The sequence below is a fragment of the Watersipora subatra genome, chromosome 5, assembly GCF_963576615.1.
Source record: "Watersipora subatra chromosome 5, tzWatSuba1.1, whole genome shotgun sequence".
NCBI classification, from domain to species: domain Eukaryota; kingdom Metazoa; phylum Bryozoa; class Gymnolaemata; order Cheilostomatida; family Watersiporidae; genus Watersipora; species Watersipora subatra.
The window spans coordinates 33,075,962-33,096,411 of NC_088712.1; the positions used below are offsets into that span (position 1 = coordinate 33,075,962).

The 20,450-nt window shown below is 36.6% G+C and overlaps 1 protein-coding gene across 1 annotated transcript in view; it reads right to left on the reverse strand.

Annotated features, from left to right (window-relative positions):
* The window catches only part of LOC137397289 (protein bark beetle-like), a 163,939-nt gene that overhangs the window by 3,949 nt on the left and 139,540 nt on the right, over window positions 1–20,450 (reverse strand). Inside the window, 4 exon segments of the mRNA XM_068083579.1 lie at window positions 791–949; window positions 3,061–3,321; window positions 6,709–6,844; window positions 8,200–8,375. Coding sequence (XP_067939680.1) covers window positions 791–949; window positions 3,061–3,321; window positions 6,709–6,844; window positions 8,200–8,375 — 732 coding nt within the window.

A 20,450-nucleotide genomic window follows, 5' to 3' on the forward strand; every position in this document is an offset into this window, starting at 1 on the left:
TTTACATAGAATTCATGTTTTATATACAAAATAGTCAATGCAGGAGAGGAAAACTACTTCTTCAACAAAAGGTTACAGCAAACAAAATCGAATTGTTTAGGTAGAACGATAAATCTTATCAAAAACTACACGCAAGATTGAAGCGAAGACAACCGCTAGACCCAACCTCAACATTGATTCTCTCTAGTCTGCCCACGAGCTGCATCATTAAATTCCTGTGGAATACTTAACGTTATCAGATTAGACGGGTGTAATAAATTACACTAGTATGCTGGCAGCCGTGTGCACCGCGAGAGATTATCATGTGTAATAAGTATGTTCACAATTATTCCCCAATGCAGCAAGGTGGTTGAGTGGTGCAGTTGATAGTGTAGTTGGCTGGGAAACAGAATATCCGGGTTTGATTCCCGTGCAGTACAATTTTTTCTAACACTATTAGCGTGTTTCAGATGGATGGACAAGGCGTTTGCGATAGAGCATTTCGGACGGACGGACACGACGTCTATAATTGTAAAGATTAAAACGTTAATCTTGTCTCCCTTGTCAGTTAATAACACCAAAGTTGTTCTTGCAAGCACTGAAACTTAGAGCCAGTATTTGAGCCTTGATACAATAGGCATCTATGACGTATCTATTGATACAATAGACATCTGCGACGCTTCTATTGTTACAATAGACATCTATGATATGTCTATTCATGCAAGTAAAACTTCGCTGAAGAGATAAATGTCTGATTGACAGCTCTATTGATCCTTCATGCACCGACAGCCTTTTACGACCTCTGACCTACCCGTACTGGTGTATCCATTTCTCTTCATTTGGTCAGGCCCTGTATCGTCATCTAGGTCAACATCAGTCTCTCCTATTGTAAATTCTGTCAGAGCAATGGAATGAGTTGCGTCTCTGGCACTGGCTCGCCCTCTTGCCATTGGACGATTTGCCAAAGCATCTACAACATATTAGATTCTGTGATCAAGTAATCAAGTAAATGAGGCATGCAAGTAGTACAAAAACATTTACTAGTTTACTACCACATATGATAGATAATACAGTAGACTTCCTTACAATAAAAATGATCCATTCCAAAAGGGTTTACGTTAAATGGATTTTACGTTAAAGGGATTTTACGTCAAAGGGAATTTACGCTAAACTATAACTGTCACGTACAACTTTTATTGTATTACCTAATTAAAAATTGGTCTACTAACTTTCAGAGTAATGATGGCTTGTTTACAGCGTTTTAATATTGCTCTCGAAAACAACACGATTGGCACAACAAGCTCCGCCCATAAATACGTGATGTAACCTAGTGTTTTAGGAACGGAAGTTACCAGTAAGTAGGGATGTTTAGGCCGATTTAGAATATTAGAGATGGGTGTTTTAAAATCCATTAATATCTAAATTTAGCCTTAAAAATAATATCAGTCTTCTCTGAAAGGTAGATAAGCTATTTAACATTGCATATTTAAAAAAACGCGGTAACAACGCTAGCTTGTGATAAAACCGCGCTTTTTGAGCTAATTTTTCTCAGCGTTCAGCCTATTTAAACATCATGTAACAAGCTACGAGCAATTTTAAATAGTTTATACCTTTCATAAAAGACTGAGATTATTTTTAAGGCTGAATTTAGATATTAATGGATTTTAAAACACCCATCTCTATTATTCTAAATCAGACTAAACATCTCTAACTTCCGTTCCTGAAAAAGCTAGGTTTCGTCACATATTTATGGGCGGAGCTTGTAATGCCGATTGTGTTGTTTTCGAGACGGATATTGAAATGCTTTAAAAAAGCCTTAACGACTTTGAAAGTTAGTGGACCAATCTTTATTTTGAGTAAAAAATCGGAATCAGCGTGTCTGACTTACCTAGCAAATACAATAAAAGTTGTACGCGACAGTTATGGTTTAAAATCAATTTACGTTAAAGGGATTTTACGTTATACGAAGCATAAAATGCATGTCAATAGCTAATCTGTTAATCTGTTAATCCATTCCAAGATTGTCCCAAACTCATCGCTTTGATTCTTCAAAAAGGATAAAAACTTAACTTCTTAATTTAATGTACAATAATTAGCCTATCACGTAGTTTAGAGTTCGTGATTACGATATTTTTCTATTAAGGGAGTGCCACCTTCAATTGTCAATTTAAATCTATTTTTCACTTTTTTTCTCGACAGCCAGTTCTATGCTGCAAAAAATAAAAACAATCTATATATATTTCTCAAAGTATGTCAAAGTTATGTGTGTCTGTCTAGCTATAGCGCACGCTGATTATTTATACACACAGTAGTGTATAAAACACTGTCTATGACACACGGTAGTGTATAAAACACTGTCTATGACACACGGTAGTGTATAAAACACTGTCTATGACACACGGTAGTGTATAAAACACTGTCTATGACACACGGTAGTGTATAAAACACTGTCTATGACACACGGTAGTGTATAAAACACTGTCTATGACACACGGTAGTGTATAAAACACTGTCTATGACACACGGTAGTGTATAAAACACTGTCTATGACACACGGTAGTGTATAAAACACTGTCTATGACACACGGTAGTGTATAAAACACTGTCTATGACACACGGTAGTGTATAAAACACTGTCTATGACACACGGTAGTGTATAAAACACTGTCTATGACACACGGTAGTGTATAAAACACTGTCTATGACGCATGGTAGTGTATAAAACACTGTCTATGCACATAATACTATATACACCACCATCTATCGTGCATTATATAAACCACTGCTTTTTTCTATTAAGCATTTAAATGGTAAAGCCCTAGCCACCAGGGTCCAAGCTTCTCTAAGTATGCAGATATAATATGAAATACAATGGAAAGTTACCAAAATATCCCCATTCAATTTATTATTAAACATGGCTTCTGAGAAATCATGACTTAATCAGAACTAACCTGATGATACCACAAAAAGGCAGGTCATAAAAACATGATGCGACGGCGGGCCGAAAGTGCCAGTCACTAGTCAACGATACATTGAAGTTTGTACTACTGGCCACCGACTATGCCAGTGTTTGCCACTTACTTCTGGATCCATAGAGGGAGGTAGCGAGGTTGGTCTGACTCCCTTGGGTAAGTGCGCCGTTGTTGATGGCGTACTTGTTGCTCCTGATCGACGAGCGTAGGGATGCTCGCCTCTCAAAACGTTGCTCTTTTCTCAATTTTGACTTGCGGCACCAGAAGACAACAAAAATAAGGCCAAGGAGAACAAGGAAGCCACCAATTCCGATTATAATCCACAAATAAAGCCAGTCTCTCCATGTAGACGGAAGTGCTCCAATTTGGTCTAAAATGGAAAAAGTGAGAGTTAAATCTTTTATAACGGTCAAAACAATCTCTGTTTTTATCTGAGCACCAAGTTACGCTACCAAGTTGTGCCTGCCTCACCATCATAGCACGCTACCAAGTTGTGCCTGCCTCACAATCATAGCATGCTACCAAGTTGTGCCTGCCTCACAATCATCTTACAACTATCACTTACTGTCAAAAATTTCTAAACTAGACCAAAAGAGAAAAAATAACGAGCAAAGGCGGAAAAACTAAAACAATAAAATAAAATTGCTTCAGGCAGTGCTGCCTTTGCAGCAGCATTGCCTGAAGCAGATTTACAGCAGCACTTTACTAGGATAGGAAACAAGTAAAACATTCATATGCCATGTGTGGTATATATAAATTTGTACATGCGCTTTATACCATATACACAGGCCAAGTGCTGGGACGATATCAAAAATTCGTTTCGGTACGATATGATGGCGTAGTCAACCGATATATCGAAATATCGGTTATGTTATTCGGAGTTGTCTTACCTGTTAAAAACCGCTGCCACGGAGGAACAACTCCATAATGAATCTATGTACCGGTATAATTCTTTGAAGAATCGGGTATCAATTAGAGTAGATTATCCTTCGTTTTTCGGGACGTCATTCTATCGTTGTCCGCCATATTTATGGAGAACTTCTATCGTTAAAAACACGAAGCTTCTGCAAATAATTATTTCAAGCAATGCTTTTGTTTGCAAATTTTTTATTGTAGTATCAAAACAACATCAAAAAATACTATCAATCATGTAAACATCAACGATACTTACACAGTCAGATGGTACAGACTAGTGCTGGGCACGAGTACTTCTTGGTCAACGGGTTGAGACCCGCCCCCTTCTGTTCGGGTTTTTCGAGTATCGGGTAGCTAGTAGTGCTAGGCTCGGGTATTTCTTTGCCTTCGGGTTTTGCGGGTATCGGGTTTGTTGATATGGATTTTATGTTTAAATTTTCTAAACAGATATATCTTCAAATTTACAAAGCAATTATATTTATTTTCTATTTATTTATCATTTTTCAGTTTTCATTGACTGATATTCGTACTCGCAGCGTTAACAGGTGGATTGTTAAACAGTCAAGATAGTCTGGGGCTACAGGGCATTTTCGTGTCAACAGGCGGCAGAAGATAGGGTCTATGGTAGCTTAATACTTAAGCATGTTCTATGTACCTCTCTGAATTTTGTAGATGGTGCTCCAAATATCATAAAAAACTTTACATTATCGGTTTTTTCCGTTAGTAAGACTTGTTGGCTTAGTAAAACTTGATTATAATGAATTATGTAATCCATAATAGCTAGCTGTGGTAATCAATTTAAACAGAGTTATTAAATTTTCACCGCTACTATCAACGCTGATAGCTGTTTCTAACAAGGCGATAGCGGAAACAGACTAAGGACCTATGTTTTATCGGTGATAGCGAAAGTATTAAAAATGGCATGGATTTGTTTACGAAGCCGATTTGGCTAATTGTGCAAATAAAATTTGATGTAAGTATTTCTACTCACCTTTTAATGACAAGTAATCACTGCTTGACTACAATATTTCTAGTAGGCATAGTAAATAAGGTATGATATATTTTATGCTATCTATTAAATTAAAGACTCGTTAAACCCTATTGTCATGCCTCCTTAGCAAAAATGACACAGAAATGCCCTGTGGTCCCAGACTAAGAGCGCAGGGTGCAATAGACCGAGTTTTTGTTAACACTACCCGACGGATCCGTGTACCAAAACCCGAACTTGAAAGTCAAAACCCGAACCCGAAGGACCGGAATACCCGAACCCGAAGGACCGGAATACCCGAAATCTCTATTACCCGATACTCGAGAGAAGATAAACCCGCGAGTTCAACGAGTATTACTACCCGTGCCCAGCACTAGTGCAGACCATATTATAATCATCAAATTATTAATAACAATTAATCCTGCCACAATCAATACTCATAAAAGACCTATTCTTCAAACCTGAACTCTTGTATATAGTTTCAATCAATTTATTTTTGTAAAAGTTATCCTGCATTACTTATTTGAAGTCATTATCTCATGTAAATTTTCTTTTAATTTTTACACCAATAATCTCAAACTAAACATGAATTGTTCACTACTATCTTGCATTCAGGATACTTTCACAGGTTCCATTTTATTTGATAATATGCCTGAAAATAGAGGCTTTTTGTTATCAGCAAAATTAAATATTACTAACTAACATACTATTAATCAAGAGAATGACGATAGTTTTCTACAAAGATGGCGGCTTTTTCGTGGACGAGTGCGTTTGTAAACAAGGCGATGACGTCAAAAAACCGATCGGATATGTATTATTGTCGATATTCGATATTTCGATATGGGCAGAAAGCACTCGGTACGGTCGGTATCAGAAAGTGATATCGACGATATACCGAAATATCGTAATATCGTCCCAGCACTACACAGGCCATGGGTGGTATATATACATGTGCTTCATGCCATATACACAGGCCATGGTTGGTATATATACATGTGCTTCATGCCATATACACAGGCCATGGGTGGTATATATACATGTGCTTCATGCCATATACACAGGCCATGGTTGGTATATATACATGTGCTTCATGCCATATACACAGGCCATGGTAGGTATATATACATGTGCTTCATGCCATATACACAGGCCATGGGTGGTATATATACATGTGCTTCATGCCATATACACAGGCCATGGGTGGTATATATACATGTGCTTCATGCCATATACACAGGCCATGGGTGGTATATATACATGTGCTTCATGCCATATACGCAGGCCATGGTTGGTATATATACATGTGCTTCATGCCATATACACAGGCCATGGGTGGTATATATACATGTGCTTCATGCCATATACACAGGCCATGGTTGGTATATATACATGTGCTTCATGCCATATACGCAGGCCGTTTAAAAGTTGTTAGTGCATTTTGTAAGATTTTTCCACGTAGTTTTGTAAACAACCGAACACTAGGCGTAATGATGTAATTAGTAACATCAGCGGAGGGGTAGAAAGTAGATGAAAGTAGATCAGAGGTAGAAAGTAAATGAAAGTAGATAAGAGGTAGAAAGTACATGAAAGTAGATCAGAGGTAGAAAGTACATGAAAGTAGATCAGAGGTAGAAAGTAAATGAAAGTAGATCAGAGGTAGAAAGTAGATGAAAGTAGATCAGAGGTAGAAAGTACATGAAAGTAGATCAGAGGTAGAAAGTAGATGAAAGTAGATCAGAAGTAGAAAGTAGATGAAAGTAGATCAGAGGTAGAAAGTAAATGAGCATTTTTAATATTTCATTGAAATTCACGGGGAAACAAAGAAAGACAGCAAAAGGAAAGAGGTGATCCAACCTGATTCACAGACAAATGGCAGCCTGTCTGAACAGTCCGCCTCATCATATCTGCTGTCTATAATCACTGAGCATTTGCCTGCTGGTCGCCCTTTCTCAGGCTCATTCACCCATGCCCTCACCTGCTGGCTGTAGTCCTATAAAATAGACATGTTAAAACAGGTGAATTCAAGCCACATCATAGCTATAGACAAAAAGAGTAGCAGATGCAGTTTATAAGGCTTGATTCAAGTAACAATACTGATTAACAAGAAATCTAGAAAAATGAGTCCATCTAGAGAATATCAGAAGAAGTAACACGTGTCACAGGAATGTGTCACTCCAATGTGCTTCCTCAATGTGGAAGTGCATCAACCAAAGACCACACATGGCGTACCTAGCTGAAAAGTGACTACATAAAATTCAAACACATGTTTCCCTCTTTAAGAACTGTACCAAGGTATTCACCGATGTGGATCCGCTATAGCTCTATACTCACTGATAGATACTCACTGTACTTGTATACTGAATGATAGTGACACACTCTAGCTGTATACTCACCGATAGTGACTCACTCTAGCTGTATACTCACCGATAGTGACTCACTCTAGCTGTATACTCACTGATAGTGACTCACTCTAGCTGTATACTCACCGATAGTGACTCACTCTAGCTGTATACTCACCGATAGTGACTCACTCTAGCTGTATACTCACTGATAGTGACTCACTCTAGCTGTATACTCACTGACAGTGACTCACTCTAGCTGTATACTCACCGATAGTGACTCACTCTAGCTGTATACTCACCGATAGTGACTCACTCTAGCTGTATACTCACTGATAGTGACTCACTCTAGCTGTATACTCAATGTACCTGTATACTCATCGACAGTGACTCACTCTAGCTGTATACTCATCGACAGTGACTCACTCTAGCTGTATACTCACTGTACCTGTATACTCATTGACAGTGACTCACTCTAGCTGTATACTCACTGTACCTGTATACTCATTGACAGTGACTCACTCTGGCTGTATACTCATTGACAGTGACTCACTCTAGCTGTATACTCACTGATAGTGACTCACTCTAGCTGTATACTCATTGACAGTGACTCACTCTAGCTGTATACTCAATGTACCTGTATACTCATCGACAGTGACTCACTCTAGCTGTATACTCACTGTACCTGTATACTCATTGACAGTGACTCACTCTGGCTGTATACTCACTGTACCTGTATACTAATTGACAGTGACTTACTCTGGCTGTATACTCACTGATAGAACCCACTGATAGTGACTCACTGTTCCTGTATATATTTGCATTGATAACAAAAGAGTTAGAGCTTACCAAAGCTCCCAGTAATGTGCTCCGACCAAACAATCAAAAAAGTTAGAAAATTTGAAATATTTGAAGTAGGATTGGATTTGACCACTAATCCGAAACGTCAGATTTTCCTCAGCGCATTAGAGAAGAAAGAGAAATAGGTCAGAGCTAACCTACTAACCTGTTGTGAATACGTGACAACCTGTGCTATCTCTACCCAAAACTGGTTGTTAGGTTTCACGATGGTCGAATTCTCAAGTGCACAAAGCTTCCCGGCCTCATCATATGTGGCTATTCCACCGTAGTACCTGTAGCACCTGCGACTAACTGTCAGCTTCCAGCCTACCAGGCAGTAACCTATCAATAAAACACGACAAGAATAACTAAAACTCAGCATTCACTTGCACCTCTATTCTAGAAATAGACAGGCATCAGACATGAAACAGACAAACTATTATTTGGATAATGAAACGATTTCGTCTATACATATATATATATATATATATATATATATATATATATATATATATATATATATATAATAGATAAGTGGTCAGGCCTACTGCTAACAGCACTCTACGCTCTAAAAAGTGCGGAGTGTTATAACTAACTAGGGTGTGGAATAGGTTAATTTTACTTATCTTTATTCCAGATTGATGATTTATTCTGGGGTCACGACAGGTCTGTTTCGTGCTGGTGCACTCTTCAGGTGACTTGTGTTGAATGGCGGGTGGGATTGCCTCTCCTGATGTTGTTGGTTGTGTCTGTAGCTCCAGAGGCGGAGCTACAGACACAACCAACAACATCAGGAGAGGCAATCCCACCCGCCATTCAACACAAGTCACCTGAAGAGTGCACCAGCACGAAACAGACCTGTCGTGACCCCAGAATAAATCATCAATCTGGAATAAAGATAAGTAAAATTAACCTATTCCACACCCTAGTTAGTTATATATATATATATATATATATATACCTACGCGCTGCCAGTAATAAGATATCCAGCAGGCATAATAAAGTGGACTGAGGAAGCCATCAAGGAAAAAGATATAGTGTAGCAACTCGTAAACTGCTGACCATGCATGGAGCACTCCACCCAAAATCTGTTACTGCTAGATTGTATCTCGATAGGAAAGACGGCGGTAGGGGACTCAAAAGTGTACAGCAGACAGTGAAAGAGGAAGAACAAAGCATCAAAGCCTATGCAGCCTCCATGGCCACTTCAGATAAGTTGCTAGCTGAATTTCAATCAGCTGCTCTGACAATGGAGCTTCATCCTGATGATGAGGAAATTGACTGGCACACGAAACCTCTTCATGGTGCTTACCACTGACAAATATCTAAGGGTGGCGATATTTACCAGACATATATGTGGCTGAACAAAGGAAACCTAACGGCCAATACAGCGTCGCTAATCATGGCAGCCCAGAAGCAAGTGCTCCCAACAAGGCAACTCCAAAAAAAATCTATCACACTAGAGACGATCCTAAATGCAGAATGTGCAAAGAAGCACCTGAGACCATCCAACACATCATCAGTGGATGCAAGCAGCTAGCAGGAAACGCATACACTGAGCGGCATAATCATGTCACAGATGTTGTGTATAGAAGTCTATGTGATGAGTATGGCATTACTAAACCAAAACACTGGTGGGAAGCTCTTGGTAAGGTCAATGAAAATGACCACGCTAAGATCCTCTGGGACTTCTACAAACTGTCCTAGCAAACCAACCAGATATAGTAGTGGTGGACAAGGAGAACGAGAGGGCTACTATCCTTAATTTTTTCGTGACGTAATTTTATCATTGTCGGTCATCTTTATGGACAATTTTATCATTAAAAACACGAAGCTTTTGCAATAAATGATTGAAAACGATGCTTTTGTTTGCAATTTTTTTATTATAGTGTGAAAACGACACCAAAAATTACTAATAAATAAAAGAAAATCGATCATTTCCACAAATATGGCGGCTTTTTCGTGAGAGAGCACATGTGCAAACGACTTGATGACGTAAAAAAAATAATGGATAATAGATATAGCAGTACCCAATCAGGGCCGTATCCTCCTATACTGCAGCTATTGCCATGGCAGTACCATTTTTTGAGGCTCAAAATCCCGGAATTCACGTCATTTTTGCTTGATTTTAACACTGGCTGAGGCAATGCCCAAAATGTCATTTATCGGTTGCGTGGGGAAACGGAATTTATGTCGCTTTCGGTAGACGTTTATAAGGCTGCCGTCTCGTAACGTTAAACAAAGGATATGAATTCTAGTAAGTTGTAAATATCATCAACAAGATATTAGTCGATAAATTAAGATATGAAACGATTATCCAAAAGGCGTTGCTTTGTGCTAAAGAAATCACGCCTCCTTGGAAAATAATAAATGCTGGAAATACCAGTCAACATCGGCTCGACTTCCAAAACGGTAAAATAAAATATTATTTGATCCTCCGATCGTAAGCAATTTTTGGTGTGATTAGAAAACAATAATTCAGATGATAGAAGTGATGTAAACTTTTTAGACTTTTATTATACTTGGAATATACAGAGAAAAACGATCATTATGGTAGCTCGCACGGCAACGCTATAGCGTTGGACTCTACCGAAAGGAATGCTTCCAAGCATTTCATACAGAGACAATTGTACATGGTTGTATTTTTCGTAGTAATAGATATGTAAATGAATGCTTATGTACAGAAGATTTTGTTCATAGAAATAAATTTAAGTTTGTGCTATGCATGTAACATGCATAGCACAAACTTAAATCTACTACTACTTGCTCAGTATTATAAACTATAGTGTAAGTGCATTATTTTTTAACATGGTGCTCTATTGATTTTACTTTTTAACTCTACTACAATATTATTTAATTAAATTATTTCATAGGAGACTACTCGTCTCCTACAGTATTCAGCATTGTACCCGGTGATAATTCTACCTCATGCTAACTGTGGCCAACCCCTTTAGCAGCTCTCATTCACATTATATTTTTAATAAGCATTGTTAAAGACAATCTCAATAAACAGTTTCATATTTAGAAAACCGGATTATAATGTCAAATTTGCTGTTAGAACATGCGCCCCATCAAGAGCCAAGGGTGCTATATTTGCACCATTTTGACTAGTTATACCAAAAATTTTCCCGGGGGAGAACCCCCGGACCCCCCACCGAGAGGGCGCTCGGTGCCCCTCTTGGACTTTCCCTGCAGTACCATTTTCAAACAGGTGGATACTGACCTGTACCCAATGACTACAATATAGCCAGCAAAGAAAAAGATATGTATATATATAATTTTATATGTATATACAACTAAATAGGTATATACAACTGTAATTCCAGTAGTCATTGAGGCACTGGGCGCAATAACACCGGCGCATAACATGTGGCTTGTCCAGATACCGACAGCAATCAACTCAGGTGAGTTGCAAAAAAGTGCGCTATTGGGAACAGCTAAGATCTTGAGGCGAGTGCTCAAACTCCCAGGTCTCTGTTAAGAGACTCGAGTTAGAGCAGAAATTACCACCCATATGGGTTAACCGGGGTGAGGAAACAATTTTTTTTATATATATATACATCTTATGGGTATATATATACATGTGTGTGTGTATATATATACTATATATATATATCTTGTGGGTATATATATAAATTATATACTAAGTGAATGCCCGGCATTGCTCGGGTAATAAAAAGTCTTCGGACAGAAAATTTATTTTAATTTAACATATACAACATTTACCATTCTAACTTTCAAACTTCTTATCATCGAAAAGTTTTTTTTGCAGTTTAAATGAAGAGTAAAAAGAAAACAACTGTAATAGTTTTCCAACTTTTTCAAACAACTGTAATTTTCAAACTTCATAACTTGAAAGAAATGTTTTTTTAAAAATAAATTAGGATTAAAAATAAAACTGTAAAGGTGTTTAAATGTAAATGTGAAATCATTAGCAAGTAATGGCTAAATATAATCTGTTTTGCTACGATTACAATGAAAAATTGCTTGATATACGATTATATGATTTTGGTTCATTTCATTGTTGGCATCATAAGGCGAAAATATTGTAAAGTAGTATGGAAACCCATAGTAATTATATAATGCAATCAATGCCTGGTAAAAGTCATCAAAATCATCATTAATGATGATTTTGATTTAATTAAAAGATAGTAACAAAAAATATGTTAAAATTAGTAACTATAGTTACCTACAATAACTTTAGCGCATTTTGTGGTTATGATCTGGAAGAAAATGTAACATTACAATGTACTATGTACAGACTCCTTACCTTCAACATACACTTGTAACATAAACACTGAATCTAACTTGATTGAATTTAGCTTACTAAACACATACTTGAAGGAAGTTTCAGTATGTATTTTAGAAAACTTTGAGCTAAAATTTTATCATTTATCTGTTTTTTAACCCCATTTTACCATAACGGATGATGCTGAACTGAGATACAATCGACAAATTTTAATTTCGAGAAGAATGTTTTTCAATATCGTTTTGCGGAAAACAAAATAGCCCTGTAGGAGGAATTTAAGTATTGCGCTTCATAGATTTAATAGAGTCTCAATTAATACGCCATTTATCGCGTGCAATCGAGAAAGGCGTGTATACAGTATATAATAAGAGCTATGAATCGTAAGAGCCTTGACAGACTTGTGGTTAGGCAATTGGATTGTCTATTTGCGGTTGTGATCATTGTGAGTTCAAATCCAGCAGAATGCGAGCTGCTCATTCTAAGATTTTAATAGCTATAGCTGGACATATCGAATTACATACACACAGACAGACAAACACTGAGATCTATATAGATATATATGCAGTAAACACTCCTATAGCTTATAATGTAAATTCCAGATAATGTAAAAGATTTATGAGAAGTTTTTGCTTCGTGCTACGTAAATTCAATATAATGTCAAGTCGGGCGAGTTTTGAAGTTTGATTTGATTGTTAATTTATCTCGTGGCTATTGCAAAAGTGAAAATGACGTACGTATAATGTTACATTTCTTATATATACAACTTCCGCAACAATACAGTTCATCGTGATAGATTGTCAGATGCGTCGACAAAACAGAGTAGGATAGCTGCGCAAATACAAATTGCAAAATTATACAAAATTTATACAAATTTATACAAATGTTCATACATACAAAGGCGATCAATTGGCGCAGGTGTTACATCGTTGGTACACCAATCCGAATGTCACGAGTTGCAATATTGTCGAAAGTTCTCTTTTATCCTAACCTTGACCCCTGGATACAGATAGACGACAGAGCAGGTGGTACCAAATTTTGTGAATTATTTGGGTAGACTTTGCTGTTAAGAAACAATAAGCGAATCGCTGTAAATGAACCTCAAAGGTGTGTACTCTCCATCAACTTATTGTAAAATTACTTTAATAGTCATGGTCTATAAAACCGGTGAGATTGATCATAAAAGAAGATATTTTGTCGATGCAAACTAATATTGCTGCAGTTACGGTATTAGTTACGGTATTAGTTACGGTATTAGTTACGGTATTAGTTACGGTATTAGTTACGGTATTAGTTACGGTATTAGTTACGGTATTAGTTACGGTATTAGTTACGGTATTAGTTACGGTATTAGTTACGGTATTAGTTACGGTATTAGTTACGGTATTAGTTATGGTAGCCCACAAATTAACAAAATTTAAAAACTAATACAAAAGTTTTTCCTTTTGTATGCCGAAAGGGGTAAGTTTGGAAAAATGTTGGAGCGGATTAGGCAACTTACATATATTTTACTGTTCTTATAAATGTAAAAATTCCTGTAACGAATTATTTACGTTGTAAGAGCACCTACTGTATATATATACGTATACGGTAAAACCTGTATTTGAACGCTACCTTTATTTGAAGGCCACCTCGATTTGAACGCCACTATAATAGGAGAAGGGTTGAAAAATAGAGCGCTGCTCTTTGTTTGAAAGCCACCTATATTTGAGCGACACTTTGACATTTATCAAGCTAATTAGTAGTAACCAAAAGTGCCTAACTAGACAACTAGTCAAAGACTAGACTAAAAGACTGGCGGACTTTGAGTTTTGTGGGCTAAGATTAAAGTTATTGAGCACCCATCAAACACTTGGATAAAGCCACCTAGATCATGATGCCTGGAGATTGAGCCTACTACATTGAGACCTTGGCATTCAATTAAAACACCCTTGAGTTGTATTAAACTTCTTCAGAGCACTACAAAATGTACCTAAAAGCTTTGGCAGACATGTTGAGCAGGCACGAATCCAAAGATACTAACCGTCAAGTCGTTCAACGGATGTGGACTTACCAACGCTCTAGACGGCTCTGAGGATACCAACATAGTTTAGGTCAGACGGCCCGATTAAGATTGGACCAGAATGTCTCCAGGAAGCGCCGCCGATGCTGGCATTACTAATAAAATCACATTCAACTATTCGACTCTGATGAGCAAGTTCTAGAGAATGACGAGGACTGTTGCATTAGCAACAGTTTATTGTATCATTTGATTTTAACAGTACAAATGTTTTTACTTACCAGTTATCATTGTGTTATTTGTATTATATGTCTTTTTATTATAATAACATATAATTATTGTATGTTGGTTGTTATTTTATTGTTAGTTATTCATTACATTATTTTGTGTTAGAATTTTATGTTGGATATTATGTTATCGTCCATTTTTCGCTAAATGAAATTTAACTTCCCAAAATTCTGAGCAGCTAGTTGCAAAATTGAATGCCACCCTTTTATTAGACGACACCTCTAGTTAAACGTCATCATAAAAAAACGCCATGGCGTTCAGTTAACAGTTTTATGGTGTCTATATTTCTCAAAGTTTGTGTGTGTTCGTCTGTTGTTGTGGTTGTCCAGCTATAGCTATCATTTTAGCATTGCGCCCATGCGTTACGTTTGTGTGTGTCGTCTGTTGTTGTGGTTGTCCAGCTATAGCTATCATTTTAGCATTGCGCCCATGCGTTACGATGCCTCTGTTAAAAAATATTTTGGGACCCAAGTATATACAACACGATGCTTCTTCGTCCTTTTTTCGTTAGGGCTAATTTATTCTGCCCTAATATCAACAACATTTTATCTCGAACTTAAAGTTTGGCCATTTGTGTATGATATATTTGTGTATCTTTATATATAAAGTTACAGGTATATCTATATATATAAATATATATATATATATAGGTATATCTTTATATATATATGAAGATATACCTCGCTGAATTCGCCATGGCGAGTTATCCATATCCATTTTCTAATATTTTCGGTATTCATTATGATAAAAACGATTTGCAAACGTATAAATACGTTACAAACTTCAAATTGTTACAAGTTTGAAGTTTACTAAAATACATACTAAAACTTTCTTAATGTATGTGTTTAATAAACTAAATTGATTTAAGTTAGATTCAGCGTTTATGTTACACTTCTGTCTCGAAGGTAAGAACATTCCATGTAGTACACTGTAATGTTATATTATCTTGCGGATCATAACCACAAAATGCACTTAAGTCATTGTAAGTACCTATAATTACTAAAGTTAACATAGTATTTTGGTACTATTTTCAATGAAGATGATTTTAACCAGGAGGTGATTGCATTAGATAATGACTATGGGTTTCTAGACCACTCTATGTACGTCTGAATGCCAACACTGAAACAAACTAAAATCATATAATCGTATACCAAATAATTTTTGATTGTAATCGCAGCTAAACAGATTATATTTAGCCATTACGCTCTACTTGCTAATTATTTTACAGTTAAATGCCTCGACATTCTATTTTTCCATCTAATTTATTTTAACGAAACACTTATTTCAAGTTATGAAATTTTAAACTTAGCCAACAATTGTTTAAAGATGCGGTTGCGTCAAAAAATTCGATTTAATGAAATTAAGACCCATAAAAGGCTAAAACAACAGCTACAATTTGATGCCATTTTTGTCTTTGTAGACCAACCCTGTCCAAAGATATATGCGTTTGAATGAGGCCCTCTTTTAAAAAGCTCGCGTTTCAACCGGTGCTTCTTTCGTGACGTCACAAGCAATATATCTGAAAAGAAACCGCGAGCGATAAATATGAGGTCGCTTCCTTAGCCAATCATCAGCACGAAATTTTTATATAGGCCGTAATAAATGTTATCACTCATAAAACGCGTTGTCTGTGATCTCAAATTTAGGGATTTTACTCTATTATTAATTCGCATGGACATCGATATTCACTGAATTAATTAACATCGTTACTTTAATGAACTACTCGATCGACACGCTTTATTGGCGAACAACATATATGTAATTGTAAAATTGCTGTAAAGTTACTGCGAAGGTGACTCCGAGTTTTCTTGGCATCAGGTAGTTAAAGTTCTACGGAGGAAGCTCGGAGAATGGAGGTAAATTTATCTTTTACTTTGAGTCTCCTATAGAGTTTCCTGTTGAGTTTACATTCAGATTATATTTCCCTGTTTGAGGCTAAAATGCAATTTCCTGCACCTGCGAGATACGTATGTACAGTGAGTTCTTGACGGCTTTTTTTTAATCTTCAGCATCTAGCTATACAATGGCTTAGATTGATGAATATACTAAAGGTAATATTTAGTACTCATTTATACATGTACTAATTAATAAAATTATAACTTTTTGCTATCACTAATCATCGTTCTATATTTTTTAATGGTTCACCTAGCTACATTTGCTTCAAATTTTCTGTGGCAGCTTTATCTAGTAAATTAGATTTATGATTTGACATTAGATGTTCACTTTTCACTTGTAGAAAGTGAAAAAAGTCGATTAATCAATACAAATCTTTAATTTCCAGAACCAAAGCTTCGAATCGTTGGCTTGGCGTACTTGTGCCTTTGTTAAACGTTTATTCGTTTTTAAAATTACACTCGCAATCTATTTAACTCCCAATTTGAAAGCTTTCAATAGATACGCTTTAGAATGACATATCTATGAATGACATATATTTATTGCATTTCTTTTACTGATTACAGAATGTTTATGTGGTCCCACCAGCCGAAGCAGCTTTGTCAGTGTGGAAACTGCCATAAAGGGGAAAGAGAGACTTGAATGTGTGCTGCATAAACCATTATGTTTTGTTTGAGTTTGTTGCAGTAGATGAATTTGTCTTATTGTATCAGCTAAAACTATGTGAGTGGCCACGAGTTGATGAATATTTTTAGTAAAAGCTTTATGCCGACATGAAAATATTTTTGCTTGTAAAAATTATATAATAAAATAATATTGTTGAAGATAATGCAAAACATGATTTGCAGAATATTGTAGTGAATTGGATATGGTATATGGATGTCCGCAGAACTGAAGAATGTGAGTTCAAATCCAGTTTGCAGCAGACTTCTCATCCTTAAAACTCTATCCCTATGTATATTCTTTCCAAAGACACGGCGTGCTTATTTTACTTCAGTAGTATTCGGTAAGAATACTAGTAAGAAACTAGTCGTAAGAAATGTCTAGTAGCCGGTGAGGGCAATGATATACAGCTCCGCCCAAAGGATAGGCGACGGACATAATGTGGGCGGGACTTATGGGAGGCTGTATATCATTAGTATGGGTAGCGGCGGAACTGTGATGATACAAAGACCTCGTTCTACATAGTTAGCTTGACAGAATTACCGTAGACCGGTAGAATTGGTAGTCGGTATCCAAATGTTTACACAACATTTGGAGAAAGTGAGTAGAACAAATTTTCAATTTTCGTTATTTGAGGCCTTTGAAACATTCATCATAATGCATCTGTAGCTGAATTAAAAATTTTATTCTAGCCAACATGAGCAAATACAAAATAAGATAAATGCCAATACAGCCGCGTAGGACTAGACTTTTATCGCAAATAGCCGATGTGAATACGAGAGATAGAGACAGGTTGTATAACGCGTGACATCATTTTGGGCAAGTCTGGGCACGTTTTTGTGGCCTGAGCGTTTTTACGGCGATCAGATTTTTTCGATTTTAATCTTCAAATATCGTGGCAATGAGATCGCGTAACACAACAAACAACATATCAACTAATAGAGAAAAAAAATGCTTTCTTTTAAGATCAACTCAAATTTGACGCAACCACATCTTTAAAAACCTTTATAGTTGTTTTATTTATCTTTAACTTAGTTGTCCTGCACAAAACCTTTTTCTCATGATATGAAGTTTTAAAGTTACAGTTGGTTGAAAAAGTTTGAAAACTTTTACAGTTGTTTCTATTTTCTCTGTCAATTTATTTTAACTACACTTCTCTCATAATATGTAGTTTGAAAGTTAGAGGGAGCCGCAGTGAGGGGATGAAAAAGCCATTTGCCGCTCCGGTCGAGTTACCCTAAATTGTTTTGAAACAGGATTCTCCTTCAAAGATGTGAAGTAAACGTGCCATTGCTATTTATATTTTCTTTTTCTACGATTCTTGATGTAACCATTCTGTTGCATTTCTTTGCTGTTTCATTATCAATTTCTGCAATTTTTGTCATTGTATCTTAACCTTCAATGTTTATGATGATTCAAAAGCAAAACATACGAAACGTTTACTTTTGTTTTCTTTTTCTATCATCATAAATAGACAACCTTTCATTAGAATTAAACACGATCTATATCTACCCGTTTTTATTTATAGTATGCAGTATACACTACAGTTAATGTTGTGAAATGCAAAATACTTTACCAAAGTTGTTTTCTCGCCTTGGAATGGATTAAAATTTACTTAGATTCATTCTAAAGGGAAAAATTGTTTTAGATTTCGAAAAACATTCTGGAACGGATTATGTTCAAGAACGGAGGTTCCACTGTACGTTATTAAAATACATCGCTTAAAGTTATGAAATCTCAAATTTACAGTGGTTTGAAAACCTTTATATTTGTTTTGTTTATTTTTAATTTAGTTGTCATTCACAAAACCTTTAGTTACAGTTGTTTGACAAAGTTTGAAAAGCTTTACAGTTGTTTTTATTTTCACCCCTAATTTAATTCAACTGCACAAAACATTTCTCTCATATGTAGTTTGAAAGTTAGAATGGCAAATGTTGTTATATGTTAAATACAAATCAATTTCTGCCCAAAGACCTTTTTATTATTACCTGGGCAACGCCGGGTAGAACAGCTAAAATATATATATAAAGCACAAAGTTTGTGTGTCTGTACTTCGGTATGTCTAGTTATAGCTATTGAAATTACGCGAGATTGTTGGATTCATTGGGCAATATATGTCGCTACGAGGGTGAAAACACGCTACCGCTCTCTGTTACATCGCTCTTTGTTACATCGCTCTTTGTTACATCGCTCTCTGTTACATCGCTCTCTGTTACATCGCTCTCTGTTACATCGCTCTCTGTTACATCGCTCTCTGTTACACCGCTCTCTGTTACACCGCTCTCTGTTACACCGCTCTCTGTTACATCGCTCTCTGTTACATCGCTCTCTGTTACACCGCTCTCTGTTACACCGCTCTCTGTTACACCGCTCTCTGTTACATCGCTCTCTGTTACATCGCTCTCTGTTACATCGCTCTCTGTTACATCGCTCTCTGTTACATCGCTCTCTGTTACATCGCTCTCTGTTACATCGCTCTCTGTTACATCGCTCTCTGTTACATCGCTCTCTGTTACATCGCTCTCTGTTACATCGCTCTCTGTTACATCGCTCTCTGTTACATCGCTCTCTGTTACATCGCTCTCTGTTACATCGCAATGTCATTCTGTATATTAGTAAAAGCCATAGATAAGGCCACTCATTTTTGATAATTAGGTTCACGGATCCGCCGACGCGAGATAAAAACTACCGCTGAAAGAATAAAAAGTCTATGTGTACTTATATTTGAACCGCCGAAACTTGCAATTTGTTGATTAATGTTTTTTTGAAAACGTAACAGTAGCTTTCTTGTTACAGCATTATATACACAGTACTATTAAACAGATCTACTGCATTCGGTCGAATTCAGTTAGGAAATTCCTACTGGTATTACGAGTATACATTTGGGTTTGGTCACGACGCGCAACAATCTAACCGCAGATGATTTGCAAAGGGTCAAGCTCGGTATCGGAAAAAATGACTTTCCCAGTTTGACACATATGACGACACACAATAAAAGTACCAGCACAATTCAACATAGTACAGATGATGCAGCTGCCTAACTTGCGTTACTTTTGGTTAGTGAGCACGATACTAGCAGCTTTTGCAATTTATATAGTCCAAGGGAAATAACGTGACACGCAAAAAAAAAATTACTGACAATTCGCCATAGTAAATGCGATGCATCTAACTTGATTGCGCCGACGATGGCAACTCTTTCTACTACGGGATTTTTGCTGCTAAAAAGAAATTATTATTATTCAAAAAAACTATTTGTAACCATGCTGCCAAACAATTAGGAACTAACAATAGCGCAATTAAGGCAGCTGCATCGTATGTACTATGTTGA